Here is a 20,850-nt window from a genome sequence, read left to right on the forward strand (position 1 = left end):
ACTGACTTCATGGTTGATATATATATATTACAAACACTGCACTATTACAACAATATTTTATGTTTTTATGGTCCTAAGATGTTTCACTGTCCGTGTCTAGATGACAAATACAAGACATGACTGAAGGCAATAATCTGTTTTAAACATTTAAATAAACATTCCGATATTTGAAAACTGTTACTTCACATGTGACAAGTGTGGCTTGCCATTATTAACATATTCAAACCCAACAGTTATCAATAACAATTGGAGGCATTTTATACAATCTTCGAAGTGCAGTCCTTACGAATTATTCTACAAATATTTTTTTAAGAATTGAAGACATGAGTGGATGAAGGGCTTTAAGTACCATTTTTAAGATTTTTGAGTTGAGCATACCGTCGACGTAGCCCGCAGGTATCAGCACACGAATACGCTCAACCTGAGGTTGCGCTCTTATAAGTCTCAATTATAAAATTATTATGACGCTCTAAGCTTATGTGCACTGGATCGTTGCTCTGACACTTTGTTTTAATTTCAAAGCTCTTGAGAAAGCGAAGCAGTCGCTGGAAGCAGAAAACGCGGACCTCGCCACGGAACTGAAGTCCGCCAGCGCCGCCCGCGCCGACGGCGAGAAGAAACGGAAGCAGGCGGAGGCCCAGCTCGCCGACCTCGCCGCCAAGCTGCAGGACATCGAGAGGACCAGGTCGGTGCCAGGGGCGGACTCAATGCTGTCCACCTTAGCAACATAATAATAATAATACCAGGAAAAAGTTAATTGATCTGAAACCCAACACTTTCTCGCAACTACAAAAAGCTGCTATATTAAATACCCGTAGAACTGTTCGTAAGTTTTTAGAACAGAAGAAAACTCAAGTAACGGACATTAAAAATATTTATTCCTTATTATTTACTTGGCTAAGGCCCGTAAATAATAATGATAATTACATTTATTTACTCCACAATACAAATAACTTTTCAATTAACATAACATAAAAATTCTAATTCTAAATAATACTACAATATATTACCTATAACTACAACTAAGAAGCAGTCACTTGGGGGGTCGTACACCACAGGTCTTCTGATAACCGCATAGGAACTAAGCTGAATAAGATCATCTGAACCCAATTTTGTTTATGTACACCTTTCTGCCGACGATAACTACGACTTTATTTATTGCTTGTTTTTATAGGATTGAAATGTTCAAAGATTCTTTCTGGATATTAATAATTATAATTTATTTATTTTCTCTTAAAGGTATACTACAAATGCAAATTGAAATTAACCTTATAATTTATTTTGTAAGCCTTTGAAAGACCTGAATTCTGTACTAGGTTAAAATATCTGTATTACTGATCTCTAGGCTCCCTCCATCTTAAGATAGATTAAGTTAGATTGAGAAGATAGATTGAGGTTGAGGAGATAGATTGAGTTAGGATAGATTAAGAATCAAACAAAAAACATTGTTTATCCCACAGAGCGGAAGTCCAAGAGAAATGCGTCCGTCTGCAGAGCGAGGCGGAGCAGGCCGCGGCTCAGCTGGAGGACGCCGAGCTGAAAGCCTCCGCCGCCGTCAAGCAGTCCGCTACCATCGGCGCGCAGCTCACGGAGGCGCAGGTACCATCTCCCACCCACTGGGAACCGATAGAACATTCTGGAAACGGTTCCTATGGTCTAGGCCAGCCTTTCCCAAACTGGACGATAACGCCCCCGTGGGCGCTGCAGGCCTAAAGGGGGGGCGGTACGAGACTCAGATAGAAAGGGGGCGTTGTGTAGAGGCTTGGGAGGCGATTTGTATTTTAATTTAGGAGGACTCTTAGACACCGACTGGGCTCTCGCTGTAGTGGTTTTTGGGTAGGTGAAAAAATGGGGGCGCTAAAAAATAATTTATTCTCAAAGTGGGTACTAGACAAAATAAGTTTGGGAATCCCTGGTCTAGGCAGTCGGAGATACTCAGAAAACTGTGAAGCCATTCGTCTGAAACTGTTAAATGCTCTAAAAAAATCTTTCTTACATATCAGGCACTTTTGGAAGAAGAAACGAAGCAGAAGCTGTCCCTCCAGACGAAGCTCCGCAACATTGAACAAGAGTTGGAACAGGCGCGCGATCAGCTCGAAGAAGAAGAGGAGGCTAAGAAAAATCTCGAGAAACAGGTAGAATCTTAAGCGGGCGTGGAGAAACACTGGCTGTCCACTGCCGCTGTTCCGTTGCTATTTATATGAAAAAAAGTCTTATCTATGTATATAAAAATGAATTACTGTTCGTTAGTCTCGCTAAAACTTGAGAACGGCTGGACCGATTTGGCTAATTTTGGTCTTGAATTATTTGTGGAAGTCCAGGGAAGGTTTAAAAGGTAGATAAATACGAAAATTAAATAATAGTAACAATTTTGTTTTTCCTTTGATGTGTACCCCGTCGGATGGATTCCTTTTGTTTGTTTTAAGTTTATTTTGTACAAAAGTTTAGATCTTTTATTTATCGATTGAGGCATTACGAAGTCTGCCAGGTCAGCTAGTCATTAATAAAACTTTCACCCTCCAGAAAATTAATTTGGTATTATTCGGTGTAATCTCCTCTTCTCCCCTCTTCTTGTTCTAAATGAAAGTTTTTTTATCCATATTATAAATTGTCTAACACTCTTCTGGGTATCTCTGCAGGTGACGGCGCTAACGGTCCAAGTGTCCGAGGCGAAGAAGAAAGCAGAGGAGGAAGCTAAGAATGCGGCCGCCCTGGAGGAACAGCGCAAGAAGCTCAGCAAGGACGTGGAAGCTCTGCACCGGCAGATCGACGAGCTGCAGCAGGCCAACGACAAACTAGACAAGAGTCAGTGTTATTTCATACATTTCATTCTCTTTTTTTATTTTTTATTGCCCTTGTAGGCAGACGAGCATACGGCCCACCTGATGGTCAGTGGTTACCGTCGCCCATGGACTTCAGCAATGCCAGGGGCAGAGCCAAGCCGCTGCCTACCAATCATTTTACTTCATTTCATTGACGAAGCATGTTGCTGATAACCCTGTTTCTATAATCTGACGAAGCGTGTTGCGGATAATAATATCGACGCTTGAAAGGCAAACGTGACTAAGCGACAATGCGTGAACTTTACAGTAGACTAATTTAAAGTTGAAATACCTGAAAATAAATATATTTTAACGAATCTAGCTGTAGGATTGAAATTATTTTAATAGACTTTGAAATATATATTTTTTGCGCATCGAATATGGTTATTGCCTATCATTTATGTACAAAGCAGTTATTTTCGCTTAATTACGTTTACCTTTCAAGCGTCAATATGTACTTTTAGGTTATTAAGCTAAGTTGCATTATGATTTTATAAATAAAATTACGAAATTTCATTCTCCATTGAGGGACGTCTCTGGAGTTTTAACCTCTTTATTACTCTTAATGTTTATCCTCAGGTAAAAAGAAACTTCAAGCCGAGCTGGAAGACACTAACATAGAACTAGAAGCCCAGCGAGCCAAAGTTATGGAGCTTGAGAAGAAACAGAAGAGCTTCGATAAGGTATCCCCCTTCCCTGTCGCCACGAACACCTCCCCCCCAACCCACCGCCGTCTCTTGGCCCGCATCCGTCTATGTAACGGACTCTTTGAAACTTATTGTCACCAATATCAACAGGCTCTATGAACTTGGACACTTGTACACGTATTAACGACCTTTACAACAAATTTAGTTGGTTTAATGTCTTGACCAGATCACCAGAGTGAAGAGGTGGTAGGGTATTCTGCGCCGGCACGGGTAGGTGCTACTGTTCTTTCTAACCTCACGTCACAAGACAGGTTGTGGTATACACATTGTGATGTCTATGAGTTCCGGTAGGCAGTTTCCAACAGATCCACTCACCTGTGCGTCACTGTAATGCCTTTTTTTTTCTTTTTCTTAAATTGGTGGACGAGCTCACAGCCCACCTGGTGTTAAGTGGTTACTGGAGCCCATGGACATCTACAACGTTAATGGGCTACCCACCTTGAGACATAAGTTCTAAGGTCTCAGTATAGTTACAACGGCTGGTCCGCCCTTCAAACCGAAACGCATTACTGCTTCACGGCAGAAATAGGCAGGGTAGTGGTACCTACCCGTGTGGACACACAAGAGGTCCTACCACCAGTAAAAATGATGATGCTTCACGGCATCTCGCCATCCATGTTGGATCATAATCCCAATTTATTTTTACTAGTGGTCACCCGGCGGTCGAAACTCGACTATAATTAATTGAAATTATAAGTTTGTACACTATTATGATTCTATTGTCAAAGACTATTAAACTTCTATAATCACAGATTTCGCGAATACTACACTTTAGACTTAGAAATATTAATAAAGACAGACAATATTTAATCTATTCTCAATTTGAGCACAGACTATAAGCAATAAGAAAAGTTTGACAATAAACAAATAGTATGCATGCGTGTGTGTGTGTGTGTCAAATACATGATAGTGTGTGTAATGTTTGTTTTTTATTGATTTAATGCATTTTTTATGCACAATTTAATAAAATATTAACATTCTGCACTCTTTCTCTATATTCTCTATAAGTAGGGGGAAATTCCATATTCTTCCATCCGCCCAATTTTCGTAAAAAGGGGTACAAAGTTTTTGCTTCACGTATTATAATATATAGATGAATTATGTTTGGTTGTGACCAGGTGGTGGCCGAAGAGCGTGCCGTGGCGGAGCGGTACGCCGCCGAGAGAGATCAGGCGGAGCACGAGGCCAGGGAGAAGGAGACCAGGGTGCTCTCTCTGACCAGGGAATTAGATGATGCTGCCGAGAAGGTGTGTATCCTTTATATAATTTCACAGCAGCGGCTCTGTATGTCACTGACCTCTGAATATCAGGAGCGAGACAGCTGCGGAAACTTTAGATGTTGCAGTAGCCAACCAGCGTTACGAACAGACAAACATACGAATGTTTAGAAATCAATAGATATACTTTGTTGTTTCATGAATATTGGGAAATAGGATAAGGATAGGGATAGTTGGATAAATGTTCGATCCGAACCCAGCGCCCTCGTGGCAGCCTAGGGCTCCGGAATCCTGCACGAGGTGTCCGTCGAACATGTGCCGCGATCCGCGATGCCGTATGTACTATTTTAACCAAATATCATCTAATCACTCACCAAAACCGATGACCTCGTCGTTTCATGCCGTATCACTTAGGGAGAAGGGTTTAGGGCAGGAATTGATAAGGGTTAGTGATAATGTAAACCGTAGCGTAGACCGTCACACATGAGGGTACCGTCCCGTTCGAGAAGCAAGCCAAAGTGACAGATGTCAAATCGCGAAGGCACCGTCAAATCGCGCCGCGTTGCCGCGGTGCCGTGCCGCGTTTTTAATTCAAATACCCACAGATTGGTTTCGAACAATAAATGTATAGCCTTATATTTAACGAACTAATTTCCACAGATCGAAGAGCTAGAACGGACGAAGCGAGTGCTCCAAGCGGAGCTGGACGAGCTGGCCAACTCGCAAGGCACGGCCGACAAGAACGTCCACGAGCTGGAGCGAGCCAAGCGAGCGCTGGAGTCGCAGCTGGCCGAGCTGCACGCGCAGAACGAGGAGATCGAGGACGACCTGCAGCTCACCGAGGACGCCAAGCTGCGGCTCGAGGTCAACATGCAGGCCATGCGCGCGCAGTTCGAGCGCGACCTGCAGGTACACCCACCACCCGTCGCTATCGAGACGCTTGCCTTGTATCAACTACTTCATATACCATATACCAGTTAGACTACGAGTTCGCTTGTCTTTAAATCTTAAAACAGCAAAACAATTGGCAAATTGATAATGTTGTAGGTATATCACGAAGGGAAGATCTTACACCGAGCGGGTGATATTGCTCGGTAGACCGACGGTCCGAATGTTGTTGTCCAGAAAATGTAAATATCCAAGCTTATCTTGAAAATGTCGTAATCGAGATTCAGGCTTCTGTCAAATATATTATTATTGTGTCGTACGATGGCTACCCGCCACTAAGTTTTAACGTATTAACGAGGATTGCTAGTTGACTCGTATGTTTGTTTATACACCCCCAGGCTAAAGAAGAACAAGGCGAGGAGAAGCGTCGCGGCATCGTGAAGCAGCTGCGCGACGTGGAGACGGAGCTGGAGGAGGAGCGCAAGCAGCGAGCCGCCGCGCTCGCGCAGAGGAAGAAGCTCGAGGCCGACCTCAAGGACGCCGAGCAGGCGCTGCACCTCGCCAACAAGGTGACCCCCCCTCCTTTACGGTAACTTCGTGACGCGGGATCATCCACACTGGTGGTAGGACCTCTTGTGAGTCCGCACGAGTAGGTACCACTCCCCTGCCTAAATCTGCCGTGAAGCTCTTATATGTCAAGGTGGGTGACGCATTGGCGTCGTAAATGTCTATGGGCTCCAGTAACCACTTAACACCAGGTGGACTGTGAGCTCGGCCACCCATATAGGCAATAAAAAATTTAAAAAAAACATGATTTTTTCACAAAAGCGTTCACGAACTTGTATTCTGTGACATGCACAATCAGCTTGATCTGTGCAGTACAAGGATTGTAATTGACAATCATAGACAAATTCCATAGCTATTCTATTCAAAACTGTAAGGCAAATATTTTATTACATTTAGCTGAAATCTTAGCACACATACCAATACCCGCACGAGAGGCATTCATTGTTGTACTGTATAATAAAAAATTACAGCGTTAGCATCTCATTTACAGGTCAAAGAAGATGCCGCAAAACAGGTTAAGAAACTACAGCAGCAGCTCAAGGAAGCTGCCCGCGAGGCCGAAGAAGCCAGAGCCGGTCGCGAAGAGGCTTCGGCCTCGGCCAGAGAAGCCGAGAGGAAGCTGAAGGCCCTGGAAGCCGAGGCTCTCCATCACGTCGAAGAGCTGGCGGCCGCCGAGCGAGCGAGACGACAGGCTGAAGCAGAGAGAGACGACCTGCACGATGAACTCAATAATACCTCCGCTAAGGTCGGTGGCTGTGTTACTGGAATGTAATACAATTGCAACACTTTAATCCTACTTGATTTCTTGATTTAAATCTCGAAGATTCAAAGCAAATAAAGTTATTGAAATGAATAAATTAAAAAGTAAACATTGTCTTTCTACTTTTATTGTCGAGAAGTGTCTGCGGCTTACGACCACAGCCACAACACTATACATACATGTTGCGAAGGCCTGCCAGGCACCAGAAGGTTGCGTGTTCAAATCACGTCGGGGTCACCAATGTTGAGTCTGTGCTTATATAGAGCGTGTGTGGTATTATACAGGGTGATAATTATTAATAAGACACGACAGTTTGCAACTTGTTTGTGCGACGACTCGACACAGACTGTCTAAGCTAAGCCCGCTACATACATATATGTCTTATCTCTCAGTTGGACAGCGGTGAAATGTAAAAAATATATATGAAAAGCAATTGTAACTAACTGACTTCTGAGATGTTTGAATTGTAATAAAATAACCTTTAAAACTATATTTATAGAGTACACTTCTGATCGATGAGAAGAAACGTCTCGAGGCCAGAATAGCCGCCCTCGAGGAGGACATCGACGAAGAACAATCCAACAACGAAATACTTAGCGATAGACTTAGGAAGTCACAGGTATGTTATTCTATCTAACTATGTTTGTCATTACAAAAGAATACATTATCCGTGCGTAACTCGGAATAACTAAAATAACTCAGAAATGTACTACTGTAAATAAAACTCAGTTCAGATATAATGCTGAAACAAAAACCTTTGCTCGCTCTTTGTTGGGTATTTGGAGGTCGATTGTTACTGGTGCAAACCCTTATGCGTAGCTTACGCCTGCACTTTTTTTTATTACATAGACAGGTGGACGAGCTCATAGCCCACCTAGTGTTACTCATAGCCCACCTAGTGTTAAGTGGTTACCGGAGCCCATAGATATCTACAACGCAAATGCCGCCACCCACCTCGAGACGCAAGTTCTAAGGTCTCAGTATAGTTACAACGGCTGTCCCACCCTTAAAACCGAAACGCATTACTACTTCCCGGCAAAAACAGTCAGGGTGGTGGTACCTACCCGCGCGGACTCTCAAGAAGCCCTACCACCAATAAATAAAACTCAGTTCAGATATATTCTTGAAACAAAAACCTTGGGCTGCTCTCTGTTGGTTATTTGGAGGTTGATTGTTACTGTTGTTACTGGAGTAGCTCACGTCTGCAGGTGGGCGGCGCTGGTTGTCCACGGGCGCTAGTCATCATAAGTCCTTCTGAACACGGATTGAATACGGATTGAATTAGTTTGTAATTTTGTTTACAGAACCAAATCGATACATTAACAATGGAGTTGGGAACAGAGAAATCTGCAACACAGAAGCTGGAGAGCGGCAAACTCGTCCTCGAGAGGCAGAACAAGGAGCTGAAGGCGAAACTCGCTGAAATGGAGACGGCGGGACGGACCAAGACCAAGGTGCGATGCTTGTCTAAATAACTGCGCCTAGCTGCTCTTTGAATGATCTAGATCGTTTTTTATAAGGGATTAGCTGTACCCGTCCGCATCGCTGGGTATTTAAAATTAACATTATTATTTTGGTCATTATTATTAGGGAGACCAACATTCATATAAATATTAGTCTATCCGTTAAGTACACTACTATCCGTTAAGTACTAAGTAACACTAAATAGACAAAATAAAACAAATCACACAGCTTCACTCCTCGCGTTTCCGCCAAAAAGATCTGCTTTTTAGAAAAAAACATCAGAGGTACAGGGTGTTTACATACAGGTTTGTTAAAAAGTAACGAATCTAAATATGTATTTAATATACAGGGTGTTATTACGTCATTGGAGCTGAAGGTGGCCAACCTCGAGGAGCAACTGGAGGCGGAGTCGAGAGAGCGCCTCGCTCAACAGAAGGCCTCGAGGAAACTCGATAAGAAGATGAAGGAGTTGGCTCTTCAACTCGACGAGGAAAGAAGACAGGCCGACCAGTTCAAGGAACAGATTGAAAAGGTACGCGGATGACACAGTGCAGAACGCTAGTAATAGCAACCCATACTGTTTTTGGGAAATATTCTTCTCCAAAAGAACGTTTGATAAGTTCAGGGCTCTTCCTTTTAAAACGATTATCGAGCTTATAAACACCAGCAATGCCGGGGGCAGAGCCAAGCCGCTGTCTACCGCTTAATACTCTCCACAAGCCTCGTTTGAAGAAGGACATGTCATAGCGCTCAGGAAACACCGTGGGGGGAGCTCATTCCATAGCCGGATGGTACATGGTAAAAATACCTCTGGAAACGCACTGTGGATGAACGCACCAGTTCCAGATAATATGGATGAACTCTGCTCCGATGGCGGGAGGTGTGGTGATAAAAAGGAGATGAGGGGATCATCTTAAACAACTCCCCAGAGCACTCCCCATGGAACATACGGTATAAAATACAAGGAAAGCGAAGACCCTCCGCAGACCCAGAGGTTCCAAATTACCTATTAACCTTATTTACCTATTTACCCTTAACTCTACAAAACGAATCATTTCAGATGAACGTGAGAATGAAAACACTAAAGCGTCGTTTAGACGAGGCGGAAGAGGAAGTGCAGCGCGAGAGGGCCGGCAAGAGGAAGGCGCAGAGGGAACTCGAGGACCTCAACGAGGCTCACGAAACCGTCACCCTCGAGTGCAACAACTTGAGGAACAAACTCAGGTACGGACGCACGGTCTGGACGTCAAGGCCACGGAGATCGGATCTCATACGTGGGACAATCAGTAACATCAGTGATGTTCAACTTGGACTCACCGCTCTCCTCGGTCCTAGATCGTGTCGGTTTTTTTATTTTTTAGGTGAGTGGACGAGCTCACAGCCCACCTGGTGTTAAATGGTTACTAGAGCCCATAGACATCCACAACGTAAATGCGCCACCCACCTTGAGATATATAAGTTCTAAGGTCTCAGTATAGTTACTAGGTAGTTTATAGGGTAAATAGAAGAGAACTTTAAAAGAAAAATGTCGTTCAGATGCCGTTCGTAAATCGAGTAACTTGATTCACCTTACAATCTGTGTTTTCAATTTTGGCATTCTGTGGCTGGTCTCAGCCAGTACTGTCATGTAATGTCAAGTTTTCAAGTAACCTCTGTGACGTAGCGCCTTCGGAAGCCATGACCTTGGACAATCTCGTTATGGGACCACCGGGATTCAAATGCTAGTTCTTTTGAAAGACTATATCTGCTTAGCGAGTATGGTCTTACTGCTGAAATGTAACTTTGACAATTTTGATTAGCAATCTAAAAAAATTATGAAAAAACGGCGTTGCATAGAGTGACTGTTAGTTTTTTAACAGTGGCACCGTCACTACGCCTAAAAGGTTGGCGTCCCTGTGTGACTTCGATGAGAGCGAATAAACGAGTCCTAAATACTAGAAGAAGAGGTAAAAGAAAATGCTGGTGTTGATGTGCTGCTTTTGTCATCTTCATTATAAATTTTTAATACTTTCTAAAACGGCCATCTTTGTTTTTGTCTGATAGGTATGGCAACACCATCGAATGAAATTACGAGTTATGAATGGTTATTCGATTTGATTCGAATGAAAAATTGATGCTTGACACATCAAAGTACGGCATTTATTCTGGTTAGATTTCATTTATAGGAATTTCGTTTCGTAATTCCGGATAGAACCGTGGGCACGAAAATCTAATAGGGAAACCCTCAATGTGTTGCCAGGCCTGGTCTTATAATCGGTTCAATTTTAACTGCATATCTCTAGAGCATATCTCTAAATGATGAAATAATGAATTAAGACGACTTATGTATTCTATACTCAACTCATTTGGGTGCGAACTAAAATTAGTGACATTATTTTGCTTATAACGATTGATTTTCTGAATGTTTGTGAGAAACATTATCGATTTTTCCTTCATTTCTATTTCATATAGCTGTCGCCGGTTTTGTTTCGTTGGTGTATTTGTTTGTAACTCTGATTGCTGTACGGGTGATGTGTCTGCACTCGTATGATTGTACAGAACCTGTATTTGTCTGGACAGTCTGTGTTCGGTGCCTGCAACACAGGGGAACTGTCTGTACTGGGGCTTGGGATCGATGAGTGTGGAACATTTGACTTTGGATTTGATTAATCTCTTAATATAACAGGAGGGTTCTGCTTGTATGTGACAAAATTCATGATATTATAATAATACAAATTAGCAAAATCTGGGCCCCGGGAAAATAAAAGCTTTTTATAATTGTGTCGTCTTTAATCATAAAAGCACACATTCATGGTTTGATTTTGAAATAATTGTGTTGTCCGTTTGGTCTATTTGTGTGCCTTTTAAATCCTTTTACTATTTTCTATTGAAATTGAGATGAGTGTTTTATTGAGATGAAAGGGGTAATTTTTTTTGTTATATAGAAAAGGGTCAATCTAGAGTTATGATTTATTGACCATGTCACCTTGAGATTGTGTGACATTAAATTGATAGCTGCTTAATGTTGGTATAAGAGTTTGTGGGAGGCTTAAGTTAGAAAGAATTATTAATGGTGAGAAAATAATATATTGCATTTAAACAGCTTTGTACTCTCACTCGACTATGAGCTATATGGATGATTTTAATCTATTAAGAAGGTAGTTTAAAATTATCGCTAAAATTTACCTGGGCAGATAGCCAAGCGAGTGAACAGATAACAAATTGACCGAATAAGGTGATGTAGAACTGGCTGTTGTACATGAGAAATAATAGTACAGTAGTTTGGGGGGAATCGGGACGCTTTCCAATTCCAACACGAATTTTCATCGGTTTTTCTTAGGGTAATTACCAATAAAATTGAGATCTAAATGGTTCCGGAGGTTATTATTTTCATATACGATGCATTATTATACGTAGTTCATTGAAAAATATACACAAAAACTTAAAAAAACTAGCTTAACCTGATTCATCTTGGCTTTTGGGGTGAATCGGGTCATGATGTATGGAGACAATACAGTTAATCGATAGGGCTGGCACTGTTTAGTTAGGTAGGTACTTTAGGTAATTAACTTTTCAATATCTGTAATAAGTTACAAAACTCTGATGACTAAATTAAACTATTTAATATTCATAAACACTAAATAAAAGTCCTTTTCAATTCAAAAAATGTAAATCTCACAAAAGCAATGTGCCAACCCAGATTTGTCTCTATTCTACCCCTAGTCCCAATTCCCCCCAATCTACGGTACTTGAAAAATGGAAGTTTTTTTTTATTGCTTAGGTGGATAGAAGAGCTCACAGCCCACTTGGTGTTAAATGGTTACTGGAGCCCATAGACATCTACAACTTAAATGCGACACTCACCTTGAGATATAAGTTCTAAGGTTTCAAGTATAGTTACAACGGCCGCCCCACCCTTCAAACCGAAACGCATTACTGCTTCACGGTAGAAATAGGCAGGGCGGTGGTACCTACCCGCGCGGACTCACAAGAGGTCCTACCACCAGTAAAAATTGATGTATGTTTCTGTCTTACAGGCGACAAGGTGGGCCGATAAGTCTGTCCAGCGGCTCCACGACCTCGCGCAGGAACCGTCCATCCTTGGCTCCGGGAGGCGGCTCCGGAGACGAGTCCTTCGATGACGTCAACGATACAACAAACAGCGTCGAGTAACATTAACAAGTCACTAGCGATGTTCACTTTGAATTTTATTCTTTAACACCCATAGGAATAGAGCTGAGATTTCTTTGTAAGGTAAACCTTAGGCTTAGGTCCTTTGTATGGCACGCATTCGTATTTCGAAATTATTGTTGGTAACGGTGTTGCAAACGTTAGAAATCGAAGCGTTATCGCAATATTTTTGTTAGAATTAAATGATATAAATTCAAGTAGACATCGCATTCGGACAGTAAGTTTAACTCTACAGCTTCGCATTCTGTTTTGCCTTTGATAATTGTTATGTATACAGATTGTAGTAATAAATGTTACAATAATATTTTATGGTGTTAAATTTTAATGTCTACATATTATGTATGTACGGGGCATATTTCCGCCGATGCTGTTCACTCGGCCAAGCAAATAAAGTTCTTAGTCGATCAGAAGACAGATTGTGACTGATTTTCAAGACAATATGGCCGCCTGACAAATTATAATGCTGACAAATATTATTGTACCTTTTTAGAACGCGCTGTATTTACGCGTACATTTTATAAGTATTGTAATTTAAAGAAATGTAGATAGGCACACTAGAGGCGGCCTAAGTTTTTAACGAATATATTCGGCTCTCTGTCACTCTTGCGGTCAGAGCGCGAGTGCGACAGAGACGTGCATAGCTGCATTTTAACCTCTTGCTTAGATACCGGTGCTCAATTTAATCTAAAAACAATGCATTTAAACAGTCTTATGTATCTTTTTGGTACTTTCTCACAACTATTTTGATATCCCCAATTGCGCATCCAGTATTATACGATACATTCCTTGATAAATCGAAGTATATCTTCATGTTTACCCAGATTCGATCGAAAATAACATTGGTGATATTCTTTTTTTTTTTAAATGTAAACAAAGAGTATTATTGTTTTGTGGCAAAAGTACATAAATCATGTTATAAGAAAATAAGCAAAATAGTGCATTTAAAAAAAGCGACTGAGCAACGAAGACTGTTTTTGAGGGAATCGTTTTTTGATACACTTAATTCGAAATTTGTACAACGTTAAATTTATATTAATATTTTTTACTACCGTCAAATTGAGTGTGATGGATAACACTGTTTCCGGATCGAACCCGCGATCCGTTGGTCCGCCACGACGCTCGCCTCGCGTGTCGTCCCGCGCTACATGTAAATAAAATCAGTGCGAACACTGAGCGCTTAGTTGCCATAAAATTTTACGATTTAGTTTTAAGTAACACGAAACATTTAGCCTTTTTGATGCATACGTGACAGTTCTGAACTTTAACGTCTACACAGTAAGTACGAGAATAGCTTGACGTATGTTAACTGTCGCGTATCGCTATTTTTGTAACCGTATTTCACTCAAAATGTAACGTTTTTAAACAACAAAACGTGTAAATACGCCATTGTTTTTGGTGTTTTTTTTTTTAAATACAATGCTGTATCGATTGTTGCCAACCGAAAAAATAAAGCGGCAGACACGGCTCACGAACATAGACGTTTAATATTAAGAACGTAGGAATAAATTGTGGCCTTAGGTTTTTTTTTTAATATGGACAATACGTAAATCGGAACGTTATCGCCCTCTGTTGGCGCTAAATACGAGTGTAACTTTGTAATGAGCATTTTAACAATGTCTACCAACGTCTATTTATCTACCTATCCAATTTTTTATTTTTATTTTATTTAATAAATATAGTTTTTTTCTTTTTCCGATATAATAATATAAATTCTAAATGTAAGTGAACCATTGAAGCATAAACATATTTTACATAAATATTATATTTAATTATTAACAATATTGATGTAATTGTAAAATTGGTCATAGGTTGTAACAAGTTATAAGTTGGTATGCCAATTAAACAATTTTTCATAATTTTTAAAAATCATTCGTTTTATTTGTCACTTTAACTGTACAGGGTGTAGAGAACGGTGTGCTTAGTGCGAGTTTTTTAACGTTCTCGATAGCGAAAAAGTTAGCTCATATTTGTATGGAATGGGATCGTTTGCGTACGTTTGCCGCTAGGGGCGCTGTTCCAACTGCATACAAAATTGGGTTAACTTTTACGCTATCGAGAACGTTAAGAAACTCGCACTAAGCACACGGATCTCGGAACTACCTAACGCGCGAATGACTAACCCAATGTGAACTGAACGCATTGTTCATCTAAATACAAGATTGTTCTAGAAACTTGCTCTAGCTGCTGCTTGGCTATGTCCTTGTTATTGTTCATGCCTATCACGATGACCACGTGGCCCGTATGATTCGACGCATTGCATGACAATAAATAGCCGCACTTTTAGTCAAGATTAGATTCTGCGCGTCAATTTATTCTTAATCTTCGACATTTTTTTAATGTTTTTTTTGAGCTCATACAGTAGTGGGACTTGCTAACAGCTGCTCAAGCTTTACAACTCAAACGTATCTGGTTAACGAATCCATTTACTCACTAAACTACCGCGTGTCAAAAACCGTTGAATGCAATATTTAACAACTCTGAACTGTCTGGTATTCCAGCTTCACCGAGCTCAGCCTAAGAGAATTTACTAACACTATACCTAGTAAGCGCAATGCTTCGCTGAATCTATCACTAAATCGATATCGCGACCCAATGAGAAGATCCCGCGAGAAACTAGGAATTCTTTCTACGGGTTAGGCTGCACGTCGAACTCTTCATCGCATTCGACATGTTTGATATGTGTGTGAATGATGCAATTTAAATTTTTGGCAGGTCTAACTTTTATTACACGATGTTAGTCCCTGGAAGTCGTGGAAGTCAGCCGTGAACTATTATCTCATGTTCAAGTTGTTTTTGGGTTCGGGTCACTACTTACGTCCAACCATGCAGTGCAAAAGAAGACTATTAATACAGGGACGCGCAAACATTGACTTCTCATAACGGCCATCTTGGTGAAGCGATAGTTTTCAAATTTGATATGAACACATATTTAATTTTAGTTGTGACATTACACGTCCTTGTTTCTTCAAAGATGCGCAAGGAGTCGCACTCACTGTCAATGGCGACCGATATCGGACGACAATGACAAACTTTGCAGCCTAGGATAGACTGTATGGATCTCACAAAAATGTGGTTCCAACAGGACGGCACCACTTGCCATACAGCACGGGAAACATTAAGTTTATTGGATGTGAAATTTGATGGCTGGTATGGTGGCGACATCAACTGGCCACCGATATCGTGTGACTTAACACCGTTCAACTACTTTCTGTGGGGTTACGTGAAATCTCTAGTCTATGCAGACAAGCCACAGACTATTGCCCCCCTGAAGGCCAACATAACTCGCGCTCTTCGTGAAATTGAGCCTCATTTCTGCGAGGATGTAAAATTAGTCCACCAGGATACACCACCTACGGCGGAGTCGCGGCGGCCATTTGGCTGAAATTATATTCCATACATAATGTCATCGAATACCTTTTAAAATAAAATATAAATTGTGGCAATATCACTTAAACAGGTTTATTTATTTATTTTCAAGTTTGAGCGCCCTTAATGAAAAACCCTTTAGTAGGTAATACTTTTTTATAAGACGAAAGTTTTCATTAATGTCTAATGTAACTTTGACACTTTGGTCATGACAATTATTGACATTGACATTTAGCCACTACTGTTGAGAAAATTATTTCGTTTTCTTTCTTCATGGAAATTAATTTGCAATATTTTTTCTTTTTCAACGCATAATTTAATTATCAAAAAATATTGAAATAAATCTCAGAAAACAATCATTGAATTAGTAAAATTGAAAATGACTGATAAAGTTGACCAATACTACGACGTTGCTTTGTCCCTGGTAAAAACTTGTGGAAACCTTATTAGTGAGCACATTAATGGTTGTAAATCCTTCGTACTGAAATCATGTGACATAGATCTGGTGACTGAAATAGATAAAAAAGTTGAAGACACACTGGTTGGCGGTCTTTCTAAAGCCTTTCCCGACCACAAGTTTATTGGTGAGGAGTCAGTCGCAGACGGGACGAAATGCGAGTTGACAGACTCACCAACATGGATCATCGATCCAGTTGATGGAACAATGAACTTCGTGCACGGTTTTCCGCACAGCTCAATATCGGTGGGCCTCACAATTAATAAGGAGCCAGTTGTTGGTATTATCTATAATCCTATCTTAGGGCAGATGTTTACTGCTAAGAAAGGTCAAGGTGCCTTCTTAAATGAGACACAAATTCATGTGTCACAAGTTAAAGAGTTTGCCACGGCTTTAGTCACATTTGAAGCAGGTACGAGTCGAGACCCTGAGAGATTTAAGGCTGTGATGGAGAACTATAAGATTCTGGTCAGTAAAGGGCATGGAGTGAGAACATTGGGTTCAGCTGCACTGAATATGGCTATGGTGGCTTTAGGAGGGGCTGATGCTTATTTTGAATTTGGTATTCATGCTTGGGATGTTGCAGCAGGAACTGTTTTGGTGAGGGAAGCTGGTGGAGTGGTCATTGATCCTGCTGGTGGACCATTTGACATATTGTCTAGGAGAATACTCAGTGCCAGTACAATGGAATTAGCAGAAGAGATCTCAAAAAATATAGTTCAGTTTTATCCTGAGAGAGATTAAATTCCCTCATAGTTTGTGAAATGAATTAGAAATTTTAAAACCATTTTATTTTAATAAATTTTAAACTCAATATGAAATTAGATAGAATTTCTTGATTTAATACATAAATGTTAATACCACAAAGCAAATTTATAAAACTACATGAATAAGCAAATTATAAACTCATTTTAGTCTACAAAATATGACACACCTGTGCCCATGTTAGAATCCAGGTGTTAGAATAAGGGTTTCAATTGTCTAATGAGAACCCTCAAAAATTATAATATGCACAGTTACTAGTGGAAGGACGTTTTGTGAGTCTGCACAGGTACGTACTGCCCCCCCTTTCCTATTTTTGCCGTGAAGCAGTAATGCATTTCGGTTTGAAGGGTGGGGCAACCTTTGGACTAAAAACTGAGACCTAAGAACTAATATCTCAAGGTAGGTAGGGGAATTTGCGTTGTAGATGTCTATGGGCTCCTGTGGCTTTTAGCTGATATTTATGGGCCCCAGTACCAATAGGTGGTTCGTGAGCTTGTCCACCCATCAAAACTATACAATAATAGTTATAATAATGATTACTACTTTTGGTGCATTTTATATGCATTTCTTTTAAAAAAGTGAAGGTCATGAGAGAATTTTAATTTATTAAAAATGTACTTGTAAATACTTGATCAAATCATTATAGTATTTTTATTTATGTTTACAACTCACAAAATGAAGATACATGTTCTTTATAAAAAAATGTGGCTTAATCTCACGTTTGTTGTTTCTGAAGTTTTTAATTCTTTACGGTTTGTATGGCCACAGATGACTAACAGTACTGAGACCTTAGATCTACCCTCTCAAGGTACGTGGCGGCATTTTCGTTGTTGATGCTGTGGTTTCCGGTAACCCCTTCACACCAGGTGGGCCTGAGAGCGTCCACCCATCACAGCAATAAGAAAAGAAGAACTTAGCTGAAACCTTAAATATTAAAATTATTATGTTAAATATTTAATTTTATAGTTTTAACTAATTTTAGACAGCAGTTTTACTGTTTTATGAATATAGGTAATATCTCATACTGGCTAGTCGTAAGCTTATATGTTTTTCATTACTGAAAAGTAAATGTTTAGTATTGTATATTAAAATCTCATCCCTAAATGAGTAGCTGTGTAGTAAAAAAAACAGTTCTGTTACACAGATGGTGTTTGATGGTGAAAAGTGAGATTGTTAGTTTACCCTATGGTATAGTTATGTAGCAATATTATGTAGAGTAATATTCAATTTATATTTTATCTAATTTTCTCTCGCTTTGATTTGTGTTAATATTATTTAAAAAATAAAATTGTGTAAAAACGGTCAACATTGCTATTTATTTTATTAGTATTAATTAGCATTCTTCAAACGAGGCTTGTGGAGAGTATTAAGCGGTAGGCAGCGGCTTGGCTCTGCCCCTGGCATTGCTGACGCCCATGAGCGACGGTAACCATTTACCTTCAGGTGGACCGTATGCCTGCTAGGGCAATAAAAAATAATAATAATATGAGTTATGAATTAAGTCGTGGTGTGAATCATGGTGAAACGCTATAGATTAATGCCACAGTCCGTTTTAGTATCAGGCAAAGGCAAGCTGCAATACAACAATCAAAATTCACTCTACCTGCACTTTTTGTATTCTTTTATTGCCATTGTAGGCAGGCGAGCATACGTCACACTTGATGGTGAGTGGTTGCCTTCGCTCGAAGATGACAGCAACTGAGTTGCAGATAATTTTTTCTTTACAATTTCATAACTTCCGATGATGATACCGATCAAAATAAGAGAAATACTATTTCATTTTTTTACTAGTCTTTAATGGTTTTGGAAATTTTATGCTAACATTGTTTAGTGTCAATAAATAGTTTGTCACAGTCTCGCTTTACTCAGTCAATACTGTCAATATTACGTCAGTACTATCAAGTCATATAATTACGCAAGCGCTTCCACTTGTAATTAAAGCACCTTCTCAGTTTAAATCTAATCAGTCAGATAACAAATATCAATAATTTAAAAAGAGGGTATCTTTAATTTAGATATTTTGGATATTGTTTTTATGGAAATGTTTTTCCTCATGGCTCAATACGTTATGAATCTAATACGAAGAACTTTAAAAAAAAAACAGTATTCATATTGAAGTTTATACGTACATGCGAGAGATACTACAGTCCCTTCTAATGCTTAAAGTCTAAAATGTCATTAGTCTAGTTCAGTCAACATGTCATGTCCTATTAGTCATATTTCGAGCTTTCTCATCTTTAATAATAACGAAAAAAATAAAATAAATTTAAAAGCTCTGACTCAGAATGAGAAAGTTAGAAACTACCAAATTTGATGGAATAAATAAATAAGAAACACATTGCGATTTATCTGGCCGTGCGATAGACGTCACGAGATGTGCATATTCTTCCTTATATCCAGCTTCAAAAGGTCTACTGCTATTGTAATTGGTATATAAACAAACAAGAAATATCATTGTATCATTATAATGGTTTATGAAAATTATTAATTTGTCATCAGTCAAAGTCGCTTTTATAGATTTAAGGTTTTTGTCGAAAAATGTTGTAAAAGTCATGAAAAAGCTAATGCTCAAATTATGGTAATACATTTTGTCAGTTATATGTCAGTCATTTAGGTCAGTGCGTCATTTCTAGTCTGTCAAGTAAGTCCAGTCTTTTTTTCGTTTTGAGTCACGTATTTTAAGTAGGTTGCTCTGCAAACTTTTACAATAACATGCTTCTGGTAATAATAGTGCTTATTACAATAATGTATAAGTCATTTCAGTAAATCATTGATATATAGGCCTGCATTTACAGTATGGCGAATCTAAATTACGTATTTAAGAATACTTAAAGCAGGCATCTAAAGAAAGTAATATTTTCAATGCGTTTCTGTTTGACAATTTACAAAAGTTGAGATTATAAAAATATAAAATAATTATATACTACAATTGAACTAATTTAATGTTATTTCTAAAATCTTCCAGGACGTCGTCTTCTTAAATTCTTAAAGTTGAACGGTCTTGGTATTTCTGTGAGTGCCTGCGGATCACCTTTAATTACTGGCATTTTGTATGATATTCCCTCGGGTAAATCTTCCATTTCTTCATACACTGCCCATTGAGTCGGACTGAAAATAAGATTTTTTTATTATAGTGGAATTTATTTCAAAACGCGAAAATACATTTTAACACGTATTTTATTATGTAAAACACCCTAATGAAAAAATATAGTATAGCATAGTAGTAAACTTTAATATCTTATTATTTGGCTTGGAGGAGATAGGGATTTTGCTGCGCGACCGAACTGAAAAAAATGTGATAGTAAAAACCGTAAGAAAAAGTCCGTGGAATAAGGCCTTGTTTTCCGCACAGCGATATTTCACCGCGCGATTTTTTTCTCGTAATTCTTTTTTTTTTTTATAAGGATCTTCGTTTCTATCCGGTGTCTCACGACACCACACATCTTTTTATACGTACTCAGTTGACGTGGTCAATAAGGATATTATTTCATCTATTTACTTGTGTTCATATTTACAGGGGCTTTAAGGCTAGCGTAAATTTGAAATTTGAAGTTATTGTTCTAATCAGTACAGTAGCATTAAAAACTAACATTAACCCTCTTCCGGATTTCGACTTTTAGCATATATCCAAAGCCAAATGAAGACTTGAGTGGATGAAGGGGTTATG

General features: G+C 39.5%; 3 protein-coding genes across 5 annotated transcripts in view; 2 read left to right on the plus strand and 1 right to left on the minus strand.

Annotated features, from left to right (window-relative positions):
* The window catches only part of LOC101736643 (myosin heavy chain, non-muscle), a 90,285-nt gene extending 75,824 nt beyond the window's left edge, over window positions 1–14,461 (plus strand). Inside the window, exons 15-28 of one of the 3 annotated variants that reach the window (XM_038016873.2) lie at window positions 523–685; window positions 1,461–1,599; window positions 2,004–2,135; window positions 2,640–2,805; window positions 3,402–3,505; window positions 4,648–4,776; window positions 5,407–5,655; window positions 6,033–6,203; window positions 6,692–6,946; window positions 7,461–7,580; window positions 8,266–8,415; window positions 8,775–8,957; window positions 9,486–9,649; window positions 12,442–14,461. In XM_038016873.2, coding sequence (XP_037872801.1) covers window positions 523–685; window positions 1,461–1,599; window positions 2,004–2,135; window positions 2,640–2,805; window positions 3,402–3,505; window positions 4,648–4,776; window positions 5,407–5,655; window positions 6,033–6,203; window positions 6,692–6,946; window positions 7,461–7,580; window positions 8,266–8,415; window positions 8,775–8,957; window positions 9,486–9,649; window positions 12,442–12,577 — 2,261 coding nt within the window. In that variant the 3' untranslated portion in view covers window positions 12,578–14,461. Of the gene's footprint in view, window positions 1–522; window positions 686–1,460; window positions 1,600–2,003; window positions 2,136–2,639; window positions 2,806–3,401; window positions 3,506–4,647; window positions 4,777–5,406; window positions 5,656–6,032; window positions 6,204–6,691; window positions 6,947–7,460; window positions 7,581–8,265; window positions 8,416–8,774; window positions 8,958–9,485 lie in introns of all 3 variants that reach the window. The other 2 variants (XM_062673239.1, XM_062673238.1) reach the window with 2 other exon arrangements.
* Window positions 14,462–14,928: 467 nt separating this feature from the next.
* LOC101736504 (inositol monophosphatase 1) lies at window positions 14,929–18,489 on the plus strand. Its single transcript, XM_004921950.5, has one exon. The coding sequence runs from the start codon at window positions 16,341–16,343 to the stop codon at window positions 17,160–17,162; it is 822 nt and encodes a 273-aa protein (XP_004922007.1). The 5' UTR covers window positions 14,929–16,340; the 3' UTR covers window positions 17,163–18,489.
* The window catches only part of LOC101744777 (uncharacterized), a 51,507-nt gene continuing 48,272 nt past the window's right edge, over window positions 17,616–20,850 (minus strand). Inside the window, exon 13 of the mRNA XM_012690685.4 lies at window positions 17,616–20,291. Coding sequence (XP_012546139.3) covers window positions 20,135–20,291 — 157 coding nt within the window. The 3' untranslated portion in view covers window positions 17,616–20,134. The remainder of the gene's footprint in view (window positions 20,292–20,850) is intronic.

The sequence above is a fragment of the Bombyx mori genome, chromosome 17, assembly GCF_030269925.1.
Source record: "Bombyx mori chromosome 17, ASM3026992v2".
In the NCBI taxonomy this organism is placed as follows: Eukaryota; Metazoa; Arthropoda; class Insecta; order Lepidoptera; family Bombycidae; genus Bombyx; species Bombyx mori.